Source organism: Sphaeramia orbicularis, chromosome 1 (assembly GCF_902148855.1).
Source record: "Sphaeramia orbicularis chromosome 1, fSphaOr1.1, whole genome shotgun sequence".
In the NCBI taxonomy this organism is placed as follows: Eukaryota; Metazoa; Chordata; class Actinopteri; order Kurtiformes; family Apogonidae; genus Sphaeramia; species Sphaeramia orbicularis.
The window spans coordinates 31,832,981-31,860,345 of NC_043957.1; the positions used below are offsets into that span (position 1 = coordinate 31,832,981).

The window sequence follows — 27,365 nt, forward strand, 5'->3', positions numbered from 1 at the left end:
CGCTCCTCCAGTGATCACATAGTTCATGTAAGACTGAATAGTTCCAAACAAGCCAAGCGCTGTCATATTATTCTAAGGGATAAACAGCAGTAAGCATGGTAAACCACAAAATAAACCACATACAAACGGTGTTGCACTACTGTATGTCTTGTGTCAGTTATGGTTTTGGGTAGTGGGACTGATGACTAAAACGACTGTATTTATCAGTTGGATAACTTAAATATTGGGGGAAAAGGTCCAAAGGACCAATGTCATTTTTTTTCTGGACCAAATACTCCCCCCTCTTATGATTTTCTGTACCGGTGGTTGAAAATGACCCCCTTCAAAAATGGTTTCAAACAGTCTGAAATACCTCACATATGACTAATTGATGCTGTTGGATAATTCAGAAGTGTTTTTAAGCAAAAAAAAAAACTTGGACCAAAATCTCATTTTTTTAGGATGGCAACGCACTTGTCCATTTGTAGCCAATAATAACCTCTGTATCTGAGAACTAGAAAAGCACTCGGAGAGCGCAGACCTCCGCCAAGGCTGATCAGTGGCCCCCCCCGTGGGCCCCCCCACGCCAAGGAGGTTATGTTTTTGCCAGGGTTTGTTTGTTTGTCTGTCTGTTTGTCTGTCCGTTAGTGTGCAACATAACTCAAAAAGTTATGGACAGATTTTGATGAAATTTTCTGGTCTGCGCCCCCCCCGTGGGCCCCCCCACCCTCGATCACCACCAAAATTTAATCATTTCTTCCTTATCCCATTTCCAACAAACCCTGAAAATTTCATCCAAATCTGTCCATAACTTTTTGAGTTATGTTGCACACTAACGGACAGACAGACAGACAGACAGACAGACAAACAAACAAACCCTGGCAAAAACATAACCTCCTTGGCGGAGGTAATTAACATCAATTCTTTAAAACTTCAGGAGGCAGAAACCAGAGGAAAAAAACACCCCTGACGATACACCCCTTCATTCAGCAAACCAAAAGAATAAGCATCAAGATGAATGTTGTGATGTTTTTTGATGTTGTGGAAAAGTGGATCTAAAATATGAAAGATAAGTGAGCTGCTGCGTTGAGTCAATGGAAGCAGTAGTCACAACTGATCGATACTTGACGGTGATTGGTAATTAAAAATGCAACTCACACATTTAACTCAATACTCAGTGAAATACCTATGAGTTATCAAAATCTTCACAAATGATAGATTTTCTACAGCCTGTGAAGATGCAGAAATCTTGTTTTGTGAAGCTTTAATTAACCCAAAGATCTCAGGTTATATCCCAGTCAGAGCTTATACTGTTCATACTTGATGCTGCTGAACCAACCTTGTTGTTCATCAGAGTCAAGAATTTGTGTGTGTTTCCCACTGGTCAAAACAAAATAATCAAGTCTAGTTTTGGGATTTAGGTGATCAAAATGTTTTACTATCCTACTTCTTTTAGGCTGATGAAGAATTCAGGAAGTATATGTTTGCATTGACATTTGAGTTGTGGTTCAAGATGTCAGAGAAATAACTGGTCATGAAGTATCTGAGTTTTGGCAGAAACAGTCTGTGACCTTACTTGTAGTCAGAGCCATGGGAATTTTTTGCACAATTTCTCCAAGGTCTAAAAAATGCAAAATGATAAACTACACCCTTTACATTGTATTCATATGGTCACATGTTGACCATTGATATGACATGATAAAATAGCTGTTGTGTTCCTGGTCACCAGTAAATTATTTCCAAAGAGAGTTTAGATATCTGTGTTTGTATTTGGTCACTTCCTTTGGTGTTGCATCCCGCCCATGTGTCCTTACACTGAATTTAACATCACACCTACAAAATGAGGCATACGAGGCAAGAACTTATGAAACACATGTGAAGATTTCATTCTGCCCCTTCACCGAGTACAGCAAGTTCACGATCTGGACTTTTACGCTGGGTATGAGAAAAACTTAACCTCTTGAGGGTCAGCCAGGAAAGTCCAGTCCAATATAATCTGATGGCTTACTCCAATAACCCCCACTGAAAAAGAAAATGTTGGGAGCTTGTTTCTGTTCAACTGTTTTGAGCCAAAGCTTTAGGAAAATGTGCAGGAGGGAACAAGCTTGTCGTTACCTTGCTCAGATTGCCTCTTTTACAGGAACTGACACATTTGGTAACATTATCATTCATTTAACTTGGCTTTAAGTCAGGTCTAAGTTGAGACCACACCATTAAAACCTTTACTTTTGGAAAAAAATATTTTGAACAATCAACTACCTGAGGGTTTTTACCATGGAATTTAGATTTGGCAGAGTACAGGCCATGAAATGTTAAAGTATTTAAACTTGTACCATTGTTTTCTCAGTTAGGGGGATCAATTGCAGGCGCTTTACTTCACAGAATAAAGTTTAAAGTGAATGACTATGTTAATGCGTTGTAAAATAACCCTAAAAACAAACTTCCATCCCACTGAATATAACCTTAAGTGCTTTTGGAGGATGGACATCATGTTGTTTTGACTAATCTGTGATGGAGGGCTTCCTAAAGCGCCAAAGTAAAAATTCACACTGTCTGCTCTGTACCATAAAGTGGTACAGAAGTGTCAAAAAGGTTAGAAATGACACAGCTGAGGATGGATAGACTTAGAAGAAAGGTAAACAAAAAGGCGACTGAGAGAAAGCAGTGGCCGTAACTCATGTTGTTTCAGACCTGGGGAGCGAATTATGATGTGGTTTGAAGAAATGTTGGTGGATTTGCCTGAACTCTGCTCTCCGCGGTTCACCAGACTTCAGAGAAAAGTCGCTTTCAGACTCTCAGGCTCTTGAATGCTCTTCAGAGGAGTTACACTGTAAAAAATGACCCGTGTCTTATATTCAGTGGTGAATGAATCATCAAACCAAAACAAGCTGAAAGCTGTCACTTTGTGTGAAACATGCACAGATAAAGTAATATTACTTTGAAAACAAGTCTATTCTCTTATTTTTCCCCCATTTTTTCTGTTTAAATATTGACTAAATTCATAAAGAAGCAAATCCTTGAAAATGTTTTACTGAAGCTTTAACATAAGTAACAAGAGAGACTCTCAAATTAAGTACAGCATAAAACACCTTAAATAACTGTGTTCACTTACAACTCTATTATACAGTTTTGGAAAAAATTATTAGACCACCCTTGTTTTCTTCAATTTCTTGTTCATTTTAAGGCCCGGTACAACTAAAGGTACATTTGTTTGGACAAATATAATGATAACAACAAAAATAGCTCATAAGAGTTTAATTTCAGCGCTGATATCTAGACATTTTCTATAGTTTTCTTGATAATAACCAAAATCACTTCAGTTCTTAGATCAATATCTATGTCATTGTACTGACAAAAACAGTGCTTTTAGGCATTCCATGTTTTCTTTTCTGTCTGTTTTAGTCCCATAATACACACAGGAGTTAGTACTTGATTGCATAACCATTGTTTTTGATGACTTTTGATGGTCTAATAATTTTTTCCGTGACTGTACATGTAGAACTGTCATAAACTTACGTCTCACACACTAAATTTCAAATGAATTTATAGAAATTTCTGAACTGTCTCCAAGTCGACACCTTTTACAGTGTGGTCCGAGTGGCGCAGCAGTAATTGCCTGCAGGGCAAGGCTTGCCTTACAAAAGGAAATAGCTGGGAAGTCAACTATCCACTAAGTTAATGATGCTTGTCTGTTAAATGCCAGCAGAGGAGTTTGATAACCAGGCAACAAAGACACACAGCGCTTAGCTCTACATCACAGTGGAATGACTCATTAAATGGGGATCATTGCGAGCCTTTTGTACGTGACGTCTTCCAAAATGAGCCGTGAATGATGACATCCTCTTTTTTTCTCTTTTTCTGTCTCTCAGTTTAGGCTTTTTTTCAGCTTGTGGTAATAAACAAAATGAATTGCACCCTATTTTGTGCTCTGGGACGATCGGGCCTCATTGTTGATAAATTATGATATTCATCTTTTCTCTACTTGGTTCCTTCATTTGCTCTGCCCTGTGTCCTCTTCAAACATATGGGTCATCTCTGTATGGAAACAGTGATCAACCTGTTTCCAATAGTCATTCCGTGACCTTTTTTTCCACTGTATGGCTCGGGAAGCATTCTGCCCTCGGCCATGATGAATCTGAGAACATTCCCAAACCCCCCCTGAAGCTGTTTACACAACGTCTGTTGGTTTGATAGAGACGGCGTGTCTTATGGGATATGTGGTCTCCATGAACTCTAGATCCTTACTCCTCTCCCTCTACAATGCCTCTACCATTTGCATTTAGATGAAAAGAGGCAGCTCACACCTCGTCTGTCTTGTAAAGGCGGTGCAGTGTGCTGAAGGCCTGGAGTTGGTCCACTGCAGGGGGTGACCAAGACTTGCATGAATTTATGGGGTCAGCACATAGTCAGGGAGTCCAGGGGCTCCAACACATGTTACTGACGGGCTCACAGAGCATGCTGTCTACTGTGGCTTTACACTGCATGCAGCTTCCATTTTCAACAAAGAATGTACTTACAGACAGAATATGTGTGTCTGCTTTATATGTATAGGTGCAATGATCACCTACTGAGTCCCAGTTACACTTTATCTATCAAGAATAAATCACATTGTCACAATCATTTCATGTACAAATATTTCATTCAAGGCAGATCAGTGTCGTCCCCCACCCCCCACCCCCGGATCACCACCAAAATTTTAGCATTTGTTCCTTGTGCCAGTATCAACATTGCCTGAAATTTTCATCCAAATCCGTCCATATCTATTTGTGTTATCTTGCACACAGACAGACAGACAGACAAATGCTGGCAAAAACATAACCTCCTTGGCAGAGGTAATAAAGGTGTGTAAAGTTCTTCATGGCTGTGGTAACAAAACTTACTCTCTTAGCTTTCTTATCCACTTTAATATCCACCTTAGATGTAGGACAAAGGAACATTAATCTCTCAATCCTTCAGTCTACCAATCAAAATCATCACAAATTTTCTTGTAGGGTGCTCTAATAATTGTTAATTAAAAAAATATTAAAACAAATAAAAATAAAAAATAATGCTAATAATAATAACAAATATATTAAATATAATACTGGTAATAAATGTCCTTTTAATCTCATCTTGCAACACCAACAGTTAACATTAAGTACTTGGAAGTTTTCTTTTTTTATGCATATATGTATGTTTCATACCTCTGTCAGTATTAGCTCAATGTCCAAACAGACTGAGCAGGAAATGTCAAGTTTCCATCTTTTTTCCACTTTCCATCTTTCAGGAAACCAAAGGAATTGCACTCTGAGTCTGAACCCGTGTGCTGACATCCTTCACTGTCATTATGACTATCACACACACACACACACATAGACATAGACATACACATTCACATACACACACTCTGCTCTGTGTGGTTTTGCAGCCAACATGTTTCCTATTAACTCCCATTCAGCTGGCTGCGTATTAAGTTGTTCAAAGATGTACAGTCAAGAGCCTCAAATCACACCAGATTACCCACAACCTCCCAGACCAAATCAACCGGGCAATTTGTTGTCCAACCTGGTTATGTTCTCTGTCTCGGGTGATTTAGGTTGAAGGCTGCTGCGTGTGCTGAATGCAGCCGCGCCGTTTTCATGTGGTTACGGCTCGATTCATGAAGAGATAAGATGTTTTTATATTTAAGGCATTTACTTAACAATTACTTCTAGTGCAAGTGTGAAAAAAAACAGTGAAACATCTGGAGATTTGCATGAACATCTGCATTTGCATATTGTAAGATCTAAAACCACAAATCCCCACAAACCAACAGTGTAGTACAAGATACTGAATATTAGTAATTAGTTACCTTAAATACTTACTCTTCTAGAAAGTAAAGGAATTCCTTTGCCAATGAATACACATTAAAATTAACTGGAAAATTGTCTTTAGTGTAATTGCCCACCCCAATTTTGTAATTAATTAATAAGTATTTAATGGTATTGGTGGCTGAAAAACATTCATCAGCACAGTCACAAACTGTTCTTATTTCTGAGCTGATTGTGCTGTACAAAGAAAAAAAAACTTTCTGTGTAATTCTGCCTGGATTACAGCAATTTTTTTTATTTTGTCCAAGCTTGAAAGATAATCACATTTTCAGTTTTGCTATCTGTAATTTCATTATTACATGTAAAACTACTTAATTACTATAGTATTTACAGCCAAAAGTAGTGGTGCAAGATGTCAATATTACGACCAAGACCAACTCTGATACAACAAAAATATAAGAAGTATTACTCTGTTACTGCACACAACTTTTTTTTAGATTGATTTCACTCACAGTCTCTTCAAACACGAACCATGTGTTGAAGAACCTCATTGACTATAAACGTTTATGAGGTTTTCTCAATTACTTGTGATTTAAGTTACTTAAGGATTCCTTTTTGAGTCTAAGTGAACACTTGTGGAGACTTAGTAAAAAAAAACTAGAAAAACACTCAGAGAGCACAGACCTCCACCAAGGCAGATCAGTCCATCCACCCCCACCACCCCCCTGATCACCACCGAAATATAGTCATTTGTTCCTTGTTCAACATTTCCTGAAAATTTCATCAAAATCTGTCCGTAATTTTTGGAGTTATCTTGCTAACAGACAGACAAACAAACAAACAGACAAACCCCAATGAAAACATAACCTTCGCTGTTCCTTGGCAGAGGTAAAAATCCTGACATATTCCCCATCGATAAGACTGGACAGGCACGAAGATGGTGACTTTTGACCTATGGCTCCCAATATCTTTTCAGTTCATCTTTGCATCCAGGTGAAACAACATTGTATGAAAATTTAAGATTATTATTTTGATTCTGATTATTATTGCTGTTGATTGTAGAAAGTTTTTGTTTTTGGACATTATGTAAGTTGGTGACAATGGCAAACTCAGAACTTATGTGAAAGGGGATCTACTTTTTTTTTTAACCTTCCTTAGATTTGATCACTTTCGTGAACATCTAAAAAAAAAAACACCAAATGCTGCAGATTCCTTTATGTCTCACAGCGTGCATTTAAACTGAAGGAGATGTAGGAGTGTCAGTTTGATTCATGAAGATATTCCAATGCGGCCCGTGGGATGAATTTGCAAAGTGCAAAAATTCCAGTCTTGAATTGAATTAAGCAAAAAAAAATTATCTTGAATTAAGGAAAAAATCTTGAATTAAGCAAAAAAAAAAAAAAAAAAAAAATCTCAAATTTAGCAAAAAATCTTGAATTAAGCAAAAAATCTTGAATTAACAACTTCATTTTTTTTTTGTTTTAGTGCAAAAAATAACATTAAATTATGAAAATATTTACATTTACAAACTATCCTGTAACGATGAATTTGCAAAGTGCAAAAACTCCACAGTCAAGGCTATCGAACTCATACAGACCAATATGATCTCAAGTAAAATAATAACAGCAAAATAACCTATAAAAAAAGAATGACTTCATATTTTCTTCTTGGTTTGATGTGAAAAAAAAAAAAAAAATCACACCATGGCTATAAATAATGACAACTTCAAATTTTTATCTTTGTTTTAGTGCAAAAAATAACATTAAATTGTGAAAAGACTTACATTTACAAAATATCCTGTAACATTAAAATGTGAATAACCTGAACAAATATGAACAACCTGAAATGTCTAAAGAAAATTAAGCACAAATTTAACAGTTTTTCTGCCTGTTACTCTGTGTTTAGTGTTTTTGCGTGGCAGATACTTCAGGGCATAAATAGGGCTGACAAGCCACTCCAGGACCCACAAAAACTGAAGTCAAGGTCATCATTGAGACTGATGGATGTACAACAGTGTCTTCGTAGAGCTGATCCATAATGCACATGTAGAAATGCTAGGTTGAGGCATAATATTGTTAAAATTGCACTTATTTTTCTTCATAAATTTCAGTTTTTCAGGTTATTCACATCTTTTTTGTTTGGATAGGTTATGAAAGTAAGTATTTTCATGATTCAGTGTTTTTTTGGGGGGGGGTTTTGCGCTAAAACAAAGAGAAAGTTGGAGTTATCATTATTTATAAGTTGTTATGCTATTATTTTACTGGTCCGGCCCACTTGAGATCAAATCGGACTGAATGTGGCCCCTGAATGAAAATGAGTTTGAGACCCCTGCTCTAAAGCATCAAAAATTGAATGTTGAACATTATATTTCATTTATTATAATATTCTGATGTCTTGGAAAGGCTAACATCTCAGCTTAGTTGTTCTTGCGTCACATACATCTTATAGTCCAGAATAATGTCTGTGTATCATCCAGTTAAGTATGTCGGTCATATAATTTCTCCTTGAACTGTGTGTGAGGTCCAGTTTTTCGACACCATTTGTATCAACATTTACTCTGCTGCTCCGTCTGTTGATATGCCTCTTCATCAATCTGTGCTTTTATTGTCCTCAGTTGAATGGTGTATGTGTGATTTCGATCTTAATTAGCCCACTGGACTTGTTTTATTAGCCACTATGGGCTCGTAATATTTTATCTAGCTATACAGACGTGAGGCCTCTTTGTGTTTGTTAGATTTTTTTTCTTATTATAAGACCTCAGAATTCCACTGGATCAGAGCGATGTGTCAGTAAAAACACATATTAATAAATACTCTGTACTTATGTCAGACACCTCCATCACAGCGACCGAGTCTCAGCTGAATAAGCACAGTATAGAAATCCCATAATCATTTCTGAATGTGCCCAAAAGGCCCAAACAAGCAACTCTGACCCTCTAAACCGCTTGGTCCTCATCCAAACTGTGTCTCATGTTCCTTGTATGTATCTACACACAGGTCAAAGGAGAGAGCTGTACCATGAAATTAATCCGCTCTACATGGTTCCACTTTATTAGAGCTGACAGCTTTATAAAGCTACACAGGCTCCCTGGTGCTGTGGGCGAGTAATGAACCAGCACAAATGAATACCTCGAAAAGCTCAGGTGTTACAGTATCAGTCAAAGACATTCATGGCTTTTACATGTGCCTTCCTCTTTAGTCCTAGTCTGGAAGGAGATTTGCTGAATAGGTTTTACAGTGGAAAATGTCAAGTGATAGCTCTACTGAATTATTCATTAAAGTGGTTTCTATGCAAGACAGAGTGAGGTTTTGACCTGATGAGGCTTTTTGGTTTCAGCTGGTTCCTTCATAGGAAATCTAGCATCCACTGACTTTTTCTGGCTCTGAAAAGTGAGGTTTGCATAGCTTGTAATGCAACATATTCCACCTGCCTCAGGTTTGGTGGTGACAGTTTTTATTACCATCAACCTGAAAGTGTTAACTCATCATAACAGTTCTATGCATTTTTCAGTTCAACCCAACATGCTCTGATTTCTTTTCTCCTTTAGTTAAATATATCGCACATTGAACAAACTACAGCATCTTGAGCCAGTTCTGCAGCTTTGACCAGTTTTAGCTGACTGTTTGGGTTTTCCAGACGGCAGGTACACTGTGGCTGAGTATCGGACCATTCAAGTCCCTACAAATAAAATGGTAGGCAGCTGTTTTCACCCAAACCAAGTACTAGCTGGACCACAGCCAAGATAAACTATTGGTGGCCATTGAACATTACCTGACAGTCTAAAAGACTGAGACGTTTTCTCAGGAATCGTTGGAACAAATTAAACCTGAAAGGAGAGTGAACACTAGACTTCAGTGAGCTGGGCTGAAACATGCCCATGTCGTCTGGATGTGTATGCATCTGCTAGATGTATTAACTGATCCACTGAGGCTGCAGCTTCATTTAGTTTCATTTGCTCAGAAAAAACCTCTCAGTCGCTGTTTCTATAAAATTGTCAATCATTCTTGAGGCCAAGAAAGTAAGTTTAGCGATATGTTCACTGTCCTTGCATCAGCACCATCTCAGTTATATCAACTTTCCTGATTTGAAAATGCACACTTTTAAGGCAGTGTTTTTCAACCTTGGGGGTGGGACCCCACGAGGGGTTGCCTGGAATTCAAATTGGGTTCCCTGAAATTTCTAGTAATTGATAAAAAAAAAAAGTACAAATAAAAAATTACAGTGAGTTGAGAAACAATCCCAATCAATAAAAGACATGACAAACTGTGAAGCTGAAACTGAAGCACTGTGGTACTGTTTATCTGTCAAATGTTCATTGTGGTCAGTTTCAGATGCTGCAGCTCTTTCAGAATTCATAGTTTGAGTTATTGTTTGTCCAGTATTAATTGTCAGCCTTGTAAATCCAAGCTGGACTGACTGTACATATCCTGACCAAGGAAAATAAAATTCTCACTTTGTGCAGTAATCTACACCTGGCTTTTCTGCCTCCATCCATAATAATATACAATATATAGACTAAATGTCATCTAAAATGAATGTTTATTTGCAACATAGTATAGCAAACTATTACATGATCAAAACTTTAATTTTAGCCAAAAAAAAAAAAAAAAAAAGGCTCCGTTTTGAATGTCTTGAGTCGCCAGAAATTTGTGATGTTAAAATGGGGTCATGAGCCAAAAAAGGTTGGGAACCACTGACTTAAGGGTTCATTTATATTCTACGATGAAAATGCAGATGGATACGGGTGGAGCATTCTCTCCATCCTCTGTGTACATTCCGTACGTAATTCTATCCATTTTCCGGGAACTTGCAGAAGCCCAGACAGAGAATACATTGCAGTACCACTGGGAACTGCGGAGGCAGTGTTGAGATTTGAAGATAATAATCTCCATAAATAGCGAAACTTTTCAAAGTGAGTTAGGGAAAACTACCAACATATTTATGACAACTACCCTTCTCAATAACAACAGTAGTATCCACATTAATAATACCTCCTTTGTCGTCGCCATGTTTGTTATTATTGTCTTTCCTCTTCTTCTCAAAAAACTTTACTCTTCTTCGTGGTATTTGACCAGAATGTTAGTTAAGAGCAGCACCCTCTGGTGGATTGATTGAGAAACATTCATTCCAACGCACTGGATGCACTTAAGTATAAAGACAGAGACACATGACATCATTAGAAACAGACTTACCTATGTATGTACGTAAAGCAAGCATAAATGAGCCTTAAATATAATGGGGGTTAAAGTGTACATGATTCATCTAAAACAAGACGTGAATACTGTCTTTGTATCATAAACTACATGTATTGACCTCTAGCCACCAAATACAAGTCAGTTCATTCTCAACTTGTTCCTGACTTATTGCATTCACTAAACTGAGGCTGACCTTTGACCTTTTGGATATCACATGTGATCACATAACAATATCATTTTACATAGTTGTGTTTAATGTTCGTACAAATTCTAGAGGGAAAATTTGTATCTTCAAAACCGTGTTTTATGATCGCACGTGACACAGACCTTAACCTTTAACCTTTGGCCACCAGGCTATCAGTTCATCCCCGAATCTAGCAAAACTAAATTTGTGCTAAATTTTTTGTCAGGTTGGTCTTGAAATATCACATATTAAACAGAATGAAGACTGACATATTGACGAGCTGTCATATAGAGATGCATGAGTCCATCTAAAAAGTGAATTTGTGAAGCTTTAATAAACTGGTTTTGTGCAAATAAATTAGGTTTATGGTGTCATCAGAATGTAGCACTATAAACTACATGTGTTACGTATGGATGGAGTAGGCTATAAAAACAAATGTAGAAGTTGTAGAGGTGCAGATTGTGACACTTCGACACTGTTTTCCATTTATTTATTTATTTTTTTCATGGATGAGTCCTCACTTACGCCGTGTTGCCAGTCATGTCTTGAGCTTTATGAGAATATCTGGGAATAAATACTTGATCATTCGAGTAAATTTAATGTTTGCTTCCTCAGAATTTATTGAAAAAAAAAAAGTTTCCATCTCCATTATGCACATTTCTAGTGCATTTGTTCTTCATTCAGTCCCCATTATACTTAAACCACAATATTTCAGAAATAGTTGAACTGCATTATCCTTAGTGGCCAAAGGTCAAAGGTCAAACTCACAGTGACGTCATGACAACTGTTATGGAGGTAAGATGTCAGAAATGCATTGAGGGAATTAATACAGATTTAAGGATGAACTCCTTACATTTTGGAGGCCAAGGTCAAAGGTCAACGTCATGGTCACCTCACAAAACACATTACTGGCAACAGCTACTTACAACTGATGAAACTACAGGAATCGATTATGTCGCAAGAAAAGTGGACACCTCTGATTGAATTGATGTTTTTTTTGGTCCTTAAATAATTTCTATATTTTCTAATGCAATATTCACAAAAACAAAGACACACCTACGGAATTGTTTAATATGACTTTATTGAAAAGAGGGCTTGAGTATCATAGCTAAAATACTGCCTTTGGTTTACAAACAGTGGAATACAGAGGGTAATAGTCTAATACATCTTACATGTCTATAAGAATGTGTCAGAAGCTGCCTCAAAAGAAATTGTTCTAAAACCTTATTTCACATTGTTTCGGGGTCCCAAGTAGAACATGTGCACCTACTTTTATTAGTTTATTAATAAACTGATGGCAAATGCCTGTACATTAAATGTGACCCAGGATGTGATGCTGTAAAACCAATGTCCACATTTGGATCAAATATTACATATAATATAAACTGTAAAAGCTTAGATGGTCAGTATCGACAGCAGTTAATGGATTATATTTGACCAACACAATGTAATTACATGGTTAAATGTTGCTTCTGTTGCCACAATATTTAATATAAAGGCATGCATAAAAATGCATCTAACCTGTTTTGATATAAACCTTTAAAATATGAGAAACTGGGAGAAAAAGGGGATTTGTTAGAGTTTTTCAAACACACTTTTGTCCTGTTACTGTCGCGACAATCACATTATACTAACACAATCTTCTGTATGTGTCTACCTTTGTTTATATACCTATAGATAATATATATAATATAAAATTCTGCAATAGATAGTGAGTTTGCAATGAATAAATTTCGCATTAATCTTTGCCTGTCCATCTTTTAAACAAATTTAGCAAACCACTTAAAGAAATTAGGATAATGACACTAAATGAACTGCCATTAACTTGCATTATAATAATTAGGAATTAATAACCATTGCAGGATTAATGCACCTTTAGCTGTAAAGTGATAAGATTAACACTTGTAAGAACGTAGAAATTAGACCCTATAAACACAGCAGAGCTGATAACAATGACCACAACCACCGGGACTTCAACTTCAGGGGGAAAAAGGCTCTAATTTAGCGGCATGGCAATGGTTGAGTGGAAGTGAAAAGAAAGCCTGTGGGGCGCTGGGAGTGTCCAGATTGAAAGCATATGTTCGCCTGTTGGATCTCATCTCAAAGGTTTTGTTCTGTTTTGGCTCAGTGGCTCCTCTGACACATCATACATCAACCTCTGTAAAACTATAAAAAGCTGCATCAAGTGTTGGACTGGGGCAGCGGACAGCTGAACTGAAAAGTTCCTTAAATTATATAAAGCTGCGACGTCAGCTCTCGTTTTCAACCACTTTGTGTTGGAATTAATAGATATTGTAAATTTCAATCACTCATGTTCAAACACAGGCTGATGAGGAAACGAAATGGACCGAATGGACAAAAACATGGGGCAATATTAAATTTGTTCTGCTTTTCTTATCCACATTTAAAAGAAATAGAAATGAAAGGCTTAAATTCCTTTAGAGGAGTAATGTGAAGTAACATATTTGCAAAAAATACACATGTAACATTGCATAAAAACCCTAAAATGAAGTTTAATACTGTTTGTTGCAGTCTATGGAATAACCTTCATTTAGCAGCTACTGTCTACTGTACATTGCATTAAAAAGTATTTAGTAAGATTCTACACAATATAAAAATAAACAATTACATTTAAAAGAAACATCTTATAATACAGTGGCTGAAATATATATATATATATATATATATAAGAAAAATTAAATCAAAAACTCACCACCCTTAACATTCCCTTTTTGACATTTATTATGCAGTTGCTTTTATATTTGACAAATTCTTAGCTTTTCATTCCTACCAAGGACAGGTGTTGGTATGAAAATACTCTTGTTAAATTGTTCATTTTTCATGAAATATATTTATCCAGAGCCTTTAAAAAGGTATATAAACAATAAAACTATAAGATTTATCACAACCCTCCATGTTTTACTAACAACAGATGAAAAAAATTCATTTTGAGGTTCACAGGTTTCTTCATTGTTGCATGTTTTACTGAATAAATATTTGGTCTCTATCTACCACTATGATCACTCAGTAACAAAAAAATGCATTATATTATGTTTTATTGCGTTTCTTTATCAGAATAGTATGGCCTTTATTTTTAATTTCAACGTGAACAACAGTACAAATTACTTTTCACGGACTCATATGTTACAGATAGGTTGGTGATATGTGACCCATCTCAAATCTTGCATAAAATAAACAGTGAAATAACATATTGTCAAAGCCTCTGACACCTTAAACTGAATACATTTATGAAGCACCACAACATCAGCACTTGTTGTTGTTTTTTTTTTAGCAGTCTGATGAGTGAATGACATGTAGTAGTATGACCTGCCCTGATTGGTTGCCACATGTAGCGGGTTATGCCAACCTGTGTGGCTTTCCCATGACCCCCTGGGGCTGGAGTAATGCCTCGTTCATCTCATATCAGAAGATGTTTGCCACCCTATTTTGTTATTTTGCCATAAAGATTAGCATATACTGCCAGTGTATATTAATATTGATGTAAATAAGAGCTTATATTAAAGGTTCAGAGTGTAATTTTAGTGACATCTAGTGGTTAGGCAGCAAACTGCAACTAACTGAACACCACTCGTCATGTTCTCCCCTATGGTGTCCGCTAAATCCCACTCAAGAGCTAGTGGATTATTTTAGGAGATATCAACTGTGATCCATTGTTAAACTTAGTCAGAGACAGTAATGGAAGTTACACAACAGAAAATAAGGAAAATAAAAAGAAACATGCTGCACCTTATGGTCGCCTGCTCCTTCGGTAGAAATAAAAAGTTTATTCTCAGGCAAAAAAACAAAACAAAACACAGCAATTCCTATTTTCTGATGAAAACATAAATCATGTGGATTGAACTACAGGAATTTTATATTTTTTCATTATCTTACCTACTGAACCCTCACAGATAACCTGACATGATAGAAAGTTGGCATTACCCATAACCCTTTTGTTTAAGACAGAAAACCAAAATTGTTTCTTTACAGACACATGATGTGAAAAACATTACACTATATACAAGCACACAATCAGAGTTAGTTCATATGTCGACCATTCAAGCAAACAACCACACACTCACACACACACACGCAAACACACACACACACACACACACACACACACACACACACACACGTTTTCTGCTCTTCTGCCAGTCACCCAACACTTACATACACACACACACACACACACACACACACACACACACACACACACACACATATACATGACAACAACGCGCCCAGACATTCCAAGTTCAGGTATAATCGCACTTGGTGGTTTTATGGGTCAAGTGTCACAGTGGGACCAGTGGTAGTGGTGGTGGTGGGGACGGCATAGTTTGGCGGTGAAGTGCTGTTTCTGCAAGCAGTCCAGAACAGTGGACGGGTACATACAGCATGTTTACATACATCCATAGAAGTGAAAGGGAGGTATACAGGTTCAACCTGAGGCCCCAGGTCTGACAGAGAACATCCCATAAGCTTAGTTCTTGGTCTTGTTATTACGTCTCCTGGACTTCTTCACCCTGTAGGAAGAGGCAGAAGGAAGATTTAGTAGAACATTTATAAGGTCACATGTTGTACTGATAGTCTAAAGGACATGGGGAAATGTGTACTGCCTTGTTATATATAATTATAATGATAAATAGAACTGATATTTAGTTTTAGGTAGAGGTACAAAAGGTTCATCAGGAATTCAAACAATCTTAAAATAAAAATGTTTATATTAACTTAAATATATTAATTCTATAATAGCAGGTCCCTATAAATATTATGGCATAGTTTATTCCAGGAAAAGTCTCTCATCTCTAATATAATATAAGCATGTACAGCATGGTGCCCATAAGTAGTTGACCATTCATAAATATGTTAGGGGCCTCAAGTGTGAGCAAACCGTTTTGAGAGGTTGACACTGTGATATAAAAGTAATAAATATGTAACTGAACATGATAAAAGGTGACACTGACAGAGAACAGCCTCACAACAATGAAATACCTGCCAGTGAAGAAATGTATATAGAAACCCTAGCAGTGCACATGTTCTGAGTTTGTTTTACAAGTACATTATTTTAGAAAATCTATTCTGAATTAATAACTTGAAACAATTATATACAAATCCTGGCAATTTCCAATACGTTTAATGATACCTGGAATGTTTGGTGTGAACAGGTGAGTAGTTACATATTCCTATTTTTGCGTCATAACAGCTCTATTAGAAAAAGAAATAAATAACTTTCATATATATGTACATATATATATATATATATATATATATATATATATATATATATATATATATATATATATATATATATGTATGTGTGTGTGTGTGTGTATATATATATATATATATATATATATATATATATATATATATATATATATATTTTTTTTTTTTTTTTTTACTTTAACCCTTAAAGACCCAAACAAACAAGACCAAAACTACCTACTTATCTAAAAAGTTTCATACCTGTTGATCCACTAATTCTATCAATTCATGTAAAAAATTGGTATAAAATGCAGTTTGTCATCTTTTCATGGTCATCAGATATGACCCATTTGGACATTCAGAGCCTCTGTAGTGAACATGGAAATACCGTCATCTTCTACAACATTGATTCACCAGTAAACCCCATGGAGTTTGATAAATGACAGTGGATGGATACACATGGTTTATGTTCAGGTAATGCTATATTCTACTGAAAAAGTCACTTTTTCTTCAGTTTTCGCTATTTTTGATCAAATAAACCTCAAGTTTAATCTGAGCTTTTATGAACATTTACATGATCAGCAAATTAATTAATGGAAAATACCTGATTTTGACAGAAAAAAGGCTAAAGACAGAGGATATTATTATAATAACTGGTGATAAATCGCTCAACCTGCTAAGACCCAGCTATGGGTTTTCTGTCCACATTTGTGGACAAGAGTTTCACAACATTATAAAAAAAAAAAAAAAAAAAAAAAAAAAAAGAAAAGAAAAGTAAACTCTCCACCACAAAGGACAAAATTTTAAAAACTGCATCTGAAAAAACTGTTGCATCATGATGTTTCCAATATTGGCACTTATTTAATAAAAAACAAAAAAAGCTTGTACTTTGCTGACATTTCCTGGGTCTTAGGAGGTTAAGAAAGGCTAAATAGAGAGAAAAATTAATTTGGGAACTGACACAAAAGTAGCACTGGGTCTTTTTGGGTTAAAATTGTGGACAAACCCTTGTTACTACAGTGCAGCACACTCATAAACACGAAAATAAAGTTTAATACGCAAAATGAGGTCAACTGCTTTACTGTGCCGAATTGAACTTGTAGTCATTTTCGCATTTTTGTCTTATACTGTAAAACCTCACTGAAAAAATCCAAACAATTACTGTTTAGGATTATTAATAAATACCCATCTCTCTCAGTCATATCAGTCAAGCATTGAAGGAGTGTTGGACTCCAGTTTCAGTGGTGGGTCCAGTTTACTGCTGTTCCACATACCAGTTTAAGAGACTTTGGACAACTCCACACCGACACAGGTTATTCACTAACACAACAAATAGGATGTTTGTTTTCACATTCTGCAGTTTTGAGAGTTTATGGTGTTTTAAGAAGCAGATATGCACCCTGATGATATCTTGGGAACATTTTTTATGAGGAATGCACACGTTTCAACTGCACAGATCATTAAAAACTGAAAGAACTCCAGCAGTTTTTATTATGAGTAGTTTTCTTCCACACCTAAAACTGAGGAAAGGCTAAAATATAGAGGGTAAGGATTAGAATGATATGAATGTCTTGATTTTTATTTTTTATTTTTTAGAAAGAAAACGCAAGGTGAACTGGTGGTAGAGCTCTCTCTATATTTTTAATTCATGCTATTTATTTCACAGTTTATAACTCAGTTACTTACATCAACAGTGTCAGAGGTTTCACTGGGAAACTGTCAGCAACAAACTCAGACGCATCCTTTTTTTTTTTTTTTTACAGCGGTTTATTTCTTCTTCACAAGCACCACACTCACTTGAGAGGAGTGCAGAATTTATGTCTTTGTCAGTGAGAGTGAGGGTTTTGTCTTACTTGTTAATGGCGTTCTTTAAGTACTGCTGCAGCCACTTGGTCTCTGGGTTGATGCAAACCTCCCTGTTGTTCTTCAGCTTGGCACTAACGGAGAAGAAAAGTACAATTAGACGCCACACTCTCAGTTGAAAGTCTCATCTTGTAAACACAATACACTGCTGCTATTATTTGAGTCACTATGAGCAATGTGGTTTTATATTATACTATTATTATTATTTCTACTGATGTTCCGTTAAAGTTATTGGAGGAAAGATGAAAAGCAAAGTATTTTTGTCCAACCCAAACTCACATGTAATAAATCAGATTTCGAGACATGCGATGGAGGATATTTTCACTCGTAGACTAGTTTTGTAGCTAAACGTCCTCTGATGATGTACAGTTCTAGATTGTATCTCCTTTATTAGACTCTGGGTCACACAAACTGTAACCAGACCTCTGTGTAACCTCAGGGAAATGTGACTGGCATTTTAATTAACGCCTCCTCAAAGAAGCTTGTTCTGCTTCTAAAACAGTTAATTTATATTCATATCCATTTAACTAATGAGCAGGAAGTCTCATTTTTAAGGAAACCAATTATTCTAACGAAGCTCATTATGGTAAATATTACTGAGAATTTTCTGAGAAACATCTGTTGTTTTTTCTGTGTCTAATCTTAAGCAATTTAAACGCATTATAATCCTTTTGTACTTCTTATTTCTTGTAATACTAAGCAGCTTCAGTTCATTTCAGAGCCAAATCTGGTTATTTTTAGGACTTTAGCTTTTGAATAGTTAAATGACAACCAAGGTTAGAATAGTTTTGGATTTTTCGTTATAGCTTAGTTTTATTTAGTTTTGACTTTTTTTTTCTCTGATTTAGTTAGTTTTAATTAGTTTTTAGCGCAGGTTTGCTAGTTTTTATTATTATTACAGTATTATTATTATTATTATTATTATTATTATTTTCTAAATGCTTAGTTTTAGTATTAGTTGTAGTTTTTTCAGATCTTTTATTTTCCTCATTGTATTCAAATTAATCCCATACAGGACTCTGCTGCTTTCTCCCAACTTTAGTCTCCATGTTGCCCGGTAGAATGGGGATGAGAAGACGACTCTAAACCACAAGTGACAAGACATGATGGACTGTTAAGTGCTGTATGGTGTAGCCAGATAAAATTGCTCGAGCTAAATAAATCCAACATTGACAAAGATGAAAGCAAAGGGAATTTTATCCACAATTTTTGTACATTTTGGTGAGTGTTGTAAGCACACAATACAGTTTCAGTTAGTTATTGTTTTTCTTTTAATCATAGTTTTTATTTATTTCAGCTAACATCATTTTGCTAGTTTTCATTAATGATAATAACCTTGATGACAACATGTGCATCTGTATAGAAACATCTTTTAATCCTTGTTGGTCCCATATTCCACTTCAGTTATTATTTGCATCATTATTTGCAACTTACATCAACATATTTTCTGCTCAATACAATACAAATGTAACATTATCAGTAATAAAGCCAACATGTGATGAATTGCTTTTACTGAAATTAGACGAAATTAATGATTGCCTGCGATGAAATTAACTTGCACTTATTATAGGCGCTGAATGACATCTGTACCAATATGGAAGTCTCTTAACAACTGTTCAGTTTAATTATTTGAGGCTTTAGAAGCTGTATAAGACAATCTGTCTTTGGCAGATGAATGAAATTAATGGCCCCCCTCCAACCCCCCTCCCCCCATGAACAGATCACCTTAATCTCCAAAAGCTCGAGAACATCATCCAACACATCCTACTTAAAACCTGGGGATTACTGCCTCTAACACGCTGTCACTTCAATGTTCACAGTCATAAATCCACCTGTCCTGCTTCATTTAACATCCAATAACACACATTATTGTAACTAAAAAAGGAGACTGAATTTTAGTATATACTGTATCACAAAATCAAAAATCTCCTACATTCACAGCTTAAGTCTTGTTGAATAAATCATCGAACCTCGTGGTGAAATGCATACATCTGTCAGGATAATGTCTGATACGGCTTATGAAAGCTCAGCTCACACACACCTCAGTTAAGCTCTAAAACCCTCAGCACATCCTACAACACATCAACGCTGAAAACCTGTGGATTACTGTGCATAACAGGTTGTCACCCTGTGGTCAGCAGTGAAAAATTACAGCTCTCTGTTTCCACTCAGGGACAGCTGGAAGGGAGGGACACATCACACAGTTCTGTATGCGTTGTAAATCTGTCTGTTTAACAGCATAAAAACATCATACCACCTCGTTTGATTTGAACTTTGCACTGATGCTGATTCCAACATTAAACTCAACTAGGGCATGTGTCTTACGTCATGCATTACTAAACTGTACATTTTAGTCATTGTTACAGGAATTAGCAGGACTGAAAGGAGACCAAACAACAGGTTGAAAATCAGTGATGTGAAGATTTGTCCACACACAGATAGATGCTCAACCTCAACAGAAAAAACAATACTAATAGGTTTATGTGCTGTGGGAAGGCTTTAAATTTCATGCATTTTCGTTGTTTTGGAAGTGACTGATTAATGACATATTCTGTCATTTTGCTATGAATGAATTATTGGCATCCTGTGCTTGCACTACAACACTTTATTTTTTTTACCTGCTTTACTATTTGCTATATTGTTGTACGTGGTACATTTTGTGTGTGTGGAATGTAGTATGTATAAAGAAACAGTGACAATAAAAGCATCTTGCATCTGTATTAATGCTTAATTTTACTTCACTTTACTGCTTTTGTTTTTTGATTGCATCCTCCAGTTTTGCATCTTTAAATTGAATATATGTACTATACTCTTACTTTTAATCAGTAATTGTAACTGTTATGTGATGTAACATTGTGTTGTTGTGTTGTAGCTCTACTATTTAAGAGACTAAAGAAAATTTGTCGGTTTATGCTAATGTCTACATCACCAAAAAATTGTGTGTAACTGCGTGGATGTGTATTATTTGCAGTTCTCGACTGAAGCAGGAGCTGCAGGAACGTCGAGTGATCCCAGCTTCTTCTTACCAGCCTTGTGTGTGTTCTGGTGACTGATGTCAAGCCTTGTGATGGAGAGTTGGCCCCAAATATTTAGGGGAGGATTGTTCTGTTATCAGACACTGCTGAGTGACTTTTGGATCTGTTTGGATTGGGGTGAGTATAGGGGGCACCCAGATGGGTGTCGCCCCCTCAAACATGTGGATCTCACACCTCTGTGGCAAAAGGTTGTGTATGCGAGTTAACAACTCTGAGGTGTAGCACCTCGCCGCCCTCCTTTCTCCTCCCTCCATCTCTCCGGCGTGCGACTGCAAATTAAACACATTCCTCTCTGCTTCAAACTACTCCTGTCTTCATTGTGTTCAAATTCAGTTTGTACTCCTGATCCTCACTCCCACCTCCGCTGTTCTTCATCCCATTTAGGTGTACAACTGAGCAAATGGCTGTGCTTTTCCTTCAACTTAAAAGAGCCGTCAAAGAGCGTCAAGCCAAGCATCAACCCCAAATCCCTCAAACTAACATGTGAGTCAGCAGGCCAAACAGCTCAGTAACTAGATCTGTGTTTGCTTTCCCTCTGAGGATGTCCCCTTCTTCCCCTCCTCTTTTATTTTATTAGGGGTGGCCAACTCATCCGCTTAGGACCTCTGCTGTTTTGATGTGTCTCCCTTCATCCTGTTTATCTGTCTGCTTGTCTGGTTGACCAGCTGAGAGCCTAAACCTTAATTGACTTGGCTGGAATTTGAGGGTTGGAGTTCCAGAACCAGCAGGTAGTAATTACTTCACAGCAAGTTAATACCAACAGCATGCTGGGACGGGTGTGTGGGAGGGGTGGGATAGGATGGGGCGAATGGTGGGACACATGGGGGTGGGGTTTGGGGGGAAAAGGGGGTATAATGTTACTGTCTTTCATCTGCCTCAATAGAGATATCGGGCTGCGTTTCCCTCCTGCAGCTCCGCAGACTCCTCATCTAAATGACTTGTCGACTCCTCTGGCTGTTTTCTGGAAGGAGGTTACAGGCAGTTTGTGGCCCGGCTGGAGCGCTGTGTGTCCTCTCTGACCTTTTGCCATTCGGTCACCCCTTCCAACAGCCTTTCTCCTCCTTCTCCTCCTCCTCCCCCTCCTGCTCCTACTTTGGCAGATGCCCCACAGTCTTTTAGCCTTTTGGCTTTGAGGCTTCTGCCATCGCGTTTTCAATAGTGAACAAATGAATGAGGCTTTTTAGTTAATATGTTCCAGACCAGAGACATTATACTGAATGTTGCTGAGCATTTCGAGGAGGGAAATTAAAAAAAAAAAAAGGAATAAGGGATACAAAGGGTCAGCAGTAACACAAAGGTAATCGCTTTGACCTTTAATTATTGCTTCCTTTGCAAAACAGAAATGGCCCCGTCGAGCTCCGGCCATTAGTGTTTTCCTCTTTCTGAGTTTACTGTGTTGTTCTAAACGCAGCGAAGAATAGAAGGATATTAACACCATACTTCACACATCACTTGCATCCAATGCTGTATGTAATTAGTCTGCGAGGGGTTGAATGTCTTTACAATTACCTGTCATGTGATGACAAGTAAATGGCACAAATAATAAATATCGCAGGTTCACAACAGCTCCATTAAGTTTAATGGGCTGACTCTATAGTGGTTGTTGTAGTGTATTTTCATCGTCCAGGTCTCAAACGTCTTTTTATGAAGGCATTTCACAGACAGATGGTCAACTTCAGTGGCTTGTAGAGTGGAACGCAAGAGAACTTAGTGATTAATACTGTACATGAGCATATGTGTGGGTGTATGTTTGATTAAATAGACTTAAGAAATATGCAGAAAAATAAAACTACACTTCACAGCTTGATGACTCAATGAAAAGTCAGCATTAGAGTTATATTTCAACCTGTCGTATGTGGGAACAATATCATTTAAATGGAATTAATATATCCTGAAAATATATTGAATGCATTAACCCTTTCATGCATGGATTATAAGAATCTTAATCAAGATGTTTTTTATGAGTGTTTTTATTCCTCTTTAGGCATGAAAAAAACAATGTGATTGAATTTTTTTTATGAACCTATTTTTCATGAAGTTACAAAAATGTCCACTCAGCTGAACACCGTGCGTTTAATTTTTGAAGCTCAGAAACATGCATTTACTGACATACTGTGTGAAAACTACAAAATAAAAGTTTTTTTAACCTCCTGAGACCCAGTAATGCATTTTTGTCCTATGTAGGGGACAAAAGTTTCAGTTTTACTTAAAAAATGCTGTCCATTGTAAAGAACATTCCATTGAAAAAATAAATAAATAGAAAGAATTAAAAAAAAATGTACCTGAAGAAAAAAACAAAACAAAACAAAACAAAACAAAAAAACTGTTGCATTATGCAGTTTCCAATCAAGACAATTTTTTAATGGAAAAAAAGCTAAAAATTTTCAATTTCCTGGGTCTCAGAAGGTTAATGCTGCTAATCTGATGTTTTCTCACATTTGAACATACTATAATACTAGTTATTACTCACTCAGATAATACGCAAAAAAAGAAAAAAAATGTGAAAAAAAACAAACAAACTGTTAATCCCAGTCTAATAACAATTAGCAATTGATTTAGATAAAACAACAGGAAAGTTACAGTAATAGTATGATTTGCAGTGTATTGGATGGTGCATAAGCGTCCACTGTGGTGGTTGATATGAAACTAAAACAACAGAATCCATGAATATACAAGAGAACAGCTGTAGAATAACTGTCCACCGGAGTGACCACTATGCATGAAAGAGTTAAACAAATTGATTCTTAATACGTCATTGTTAAGAATCAAATTTCTATTATATGACATGATATGGTGATAGCTGCTGAGGAGGAGCATGTGTAGAAAACTACTGAAGATGATGCCAGGTAAACAGATTTTACAATAGTGCTACCATTAGGGGAATAGATAGAATTGCAACTAATTTCCTTATTCAAAGCCCCACTGAACCAAGCCGAGAAGTGCACAAACATAAGATCAGCCACAATTCAACGTTAAAACACCAGCTTCTTCAGCGTCTTAAAACACTTGTCATTGAACAAGCAGCTTTAACCAACCCTCCATCACACACAAAATGTATTACAAAGCTTCCCAGAAATAAGCTTATCTCAATGTTAAAAGAAATGCAGGAAATAAGTGACTGTTGCAGAATTATTTACTTACATGACTTGGAAGGGGCAGTTGGGTGTGTGGAGGAACTTGAGCTCTTTGATAGAGCGCTGAGGAACTGTGTTAAGGGTGGAGCGGCACCAGCAGCGCTCCACCAGACTGATGGGCTTTGCTGCAAACACAGAAATGCAGATGACAAATGAATATTGGCTTTAGAAAAAAGATAAAGAAATGAATAAACATAAAACATGCAGTTAAAACAAGGTGACTGCATTCGTTAAGGTTAAGTTCATGTTAAGAATGTTGAAGTTTTTAGCCTTAATGTAAAGTTCAGTATGTTAAGATCTGGATTTTAATTCACTGCTTTATAATCTCACCTTTATTTTCATTTAGTAAATATTGCTAAACGTTGTTAAGATATTGTTCACTTGTTCAACACAGACAAAGAAAATACAAAGTTAAAATAGATTCTGAAGGTTTGGAAGGATTATTAATTTTAGTGATAATTAAATAAATGGAATGATTATGAGTGAAATATTTTTCTCAATAACAAAAACGTGGACATTTAGATGTTTTTATCACCACTATTTAAAAGCACATCTTAAAGTCCATTTTAGCTGCGATTTAATGCATCACTGCTCTCAAATGTCAAATGAAAAGCGTGTTAAATCTACTGTAACAAGTCTTTACAAAGCATGGGAATGTATGAATTTACCTGCTTTTGCTCTGAACAACATGTTCATTAAAAAGAGATTAGGTCTGTTTTTTTTTTCTTTTTTACCAGATGCTCTTTCTCTCTCATACACACACATATACACTTTTACCTTTTCACTCCCAGGGCATTCAGCCTGACTATTCTCATGCAGAAGGGCCCTCAACTTTCAATTTCCAATATTCACCTCTTTTATAAAAGAGCACTCTGGGGCTCAGACGGCATCAACAGCCTCTGAGGAAATCACCTCAAGTACATTCTTAAAATGATTACAAATCACCCTAGTGCCTCCACACATTGAGGAGGAGGAGGAGGAGGAGGAGGAGGAGGGGGCCACAGATGCACACTAATAACCCCAAAACAGCCTCAATCATGAACTGATGATAGTTTTATTTGATTGTTTGTAAAACACCACTTGCAAAGTTTCAAAAGTAGCAGTGATGGTTGTAAAAATGTCAGTGAGAGAATGAGAAGAAACAACCTCTAATTAAACAGACTTAACTTCATATAAGCCATTTGCATTAGAATACTCAACAAGTGTGTGAATAAATATATACAAATTCTAAAAGATCATCGAGGAAAGATATTTTGAGCTCAAATCTCAAAATATTCTGCGCAGATAAACACATAAAAGAGCTAATTTAGGTGCATCGGTGTTTCTAACAGACCTTTGTTATTAGGTTTAACATATTGCCACTGATATACATGATTATAATGCAGGGCCAAATGTCACGACACAAATGGCTAAATCCTAAGTAATATCAGCCTAATGACTCACACCCCTTCTTTGTCTTTTCTCATGCAAACTAAGGGATCATTATGCAGCATACAGCACCAGGGCCAGGAGCAAGCATCCAGCGCTATCACCACCGCATTGTTTATCTCTAATTAGAAACTAATTAAAAGAAAGCAAAAAGAAAAGACAAATACACACATTTAGACCTAACTCTTTAATATGCAATCAGGGGTCCTACTGGGGCCAAAGCAACAGGCTTAACATAACGCCGAGAGGCCAGGCCACTCAACACCCGGGCTTTTCCGCTACACCGAGGTTAACTTGTGGGGGGATTAATGTGGGTTCAAAACTGCACCTCACTTCAGCTCCGTCAAGTATTTTAGCCTGAAATGCTGACTGGAATAGATTTGGCAAAAAAGTGCTGTATGATTCTATCTCAATTTTTTTAATGACCTTTATTAAATGTAAAAAAAATCCATAAAAAACAAATATTAAAAAAAGCAAAAAAGAATCAATATTCTGACCAGTCTAGTTTGTTCTCACTAACATCCAAACCAGTTATAAACTAGCCTGTTACAGATGAAGTAGCTGAGATTATACTTTTATCTGAAATGTGTAACAAAGTTCTGGATGTTAGAGAACAATTCAGTCTCTTTCCTCTCCAATAAAAGCAAACAAATAAAGGAAATCATCCACCCTAACATAAAAGCATTCCTATTTAATTTACTAAAGTGTGTCAGTGACAAAATATTTAAATCTATCAAGAGACATAACTTTTTTTTTTTTTTTAATTTGTTCCAGTCAGAGGATATATAAAACACTTAATTTAGCTTTTACTCATCATTATTCTCATTAATAAGGATGTGAATAAGTTGATATCTTGCCAAATTAACATCATGAAGACAAACATAAAGAAAAATCTAAATGCATGGCAGAACCAGAATACGGTCAGTACGTTAGACCCACATCATCAAGTATGCAGGTCTTAATAAGTGGAGCTCCTTTAGTTTGTACTCTGCTCAAAAGAATATTTCTATCTAAATTTCAGACATTTTGCTGATTAAGTTTAAAATACAGAAATCCTAGCATCAGCATCACAAGACTCAACAGCACCTGAAATCAGTCAAAACTATTAGAAATCATCACAGAAGTTCATCTAAACTTCTCAACTCACCGGTGGATGTTGGTACATGTGTAGCCACGGCCAACAAAGCCATCAGAGCCAGCAGTTTGACGTCCATGGTGGTGGTGGTGGGCTCTAAGGGGCTGCAGGAGGGCTTCTCTGTGTCTCCTTCTGTTACAATCCAGGGTAGAACTGTGACAGCCAGCTCCGCTCTGTGCTGTATTAAATCTGCACAGAGGAGAGAGAGTGGAGAGAGTGAGTGAGTGAAGGAGGGAGTCCCACTTTCTCAGGAGGGAGGGGAGAGAGAGAGAGAGAGGGGGGGGGGGGTCCCAGCATGGGAGGAGAAGAGGTGAGAGGAGGGGAGGGGGGGCAAGGCAGAGTCAGGAGAGACTTCCTCAATTGTAAATGTGTTGGCTGGGTATCAAGGAGAAAGTCTGGAGGGAATTCTTTT

At 36.7% G+C, this 27,365-nt stretch overlaps 1 protein-coding gene across 1 annotated transcript; it reads right to left on the bottom strand.

Moving 5' to 3' along the window:
* Positions 1-13,541: 13,541 nt before the first annotated feature.
* Positions 13,542-27,145, bottom strand: cxcl12b (chemokine (C-X-C motif) ligand 12b (stromal cell-derived factor 1)). Its single transcript, XM_030146453.1, has 4 exons — positions 26,966-27,145; positions 24,398-24,515; positions 18,212-18,295; positions 13,542-15,676 (listed from the first exon to the last, which is right to left on the bottom strand). The coding sequence occupies exons 1-4, from the start codon at positions 27,030-27,032 to the stop codon at positions 15,634-15,636; spliced, it is 312 nt and encodes a 103-aa protein (XP_030002313.1). The 5' UTR covers positions 27,033-27,145; the 3' UTR covers positions 13,542-15,633.
* Positions 27,146-27,365: the final 220 nt, after the last annotated feature.

Coding starts and splice junctions, on each gene's coding strand:
- cxcl12b (XM_030146453.1), bottom strand. CDS start 27,032: ATGGACGTCAAACTGCTGGCTCTGATGGCTTTGTTGGCCGTGGCTACA. Junction 18,296..24,397: donor AACTGCCCCTTCCAAGTCAT/GTAAGTAAATAA, acceptor CTTCTCCGTTAG/TGCCAAGCTGAAGAACAACA. Junction 15,677..18,211: donor TTAAAGAACGCCATTAACAA/GTAAGACAAAAC, acceptor CTCTTCCTACAG/GGTGAAGAAGTCCAGGAGAC.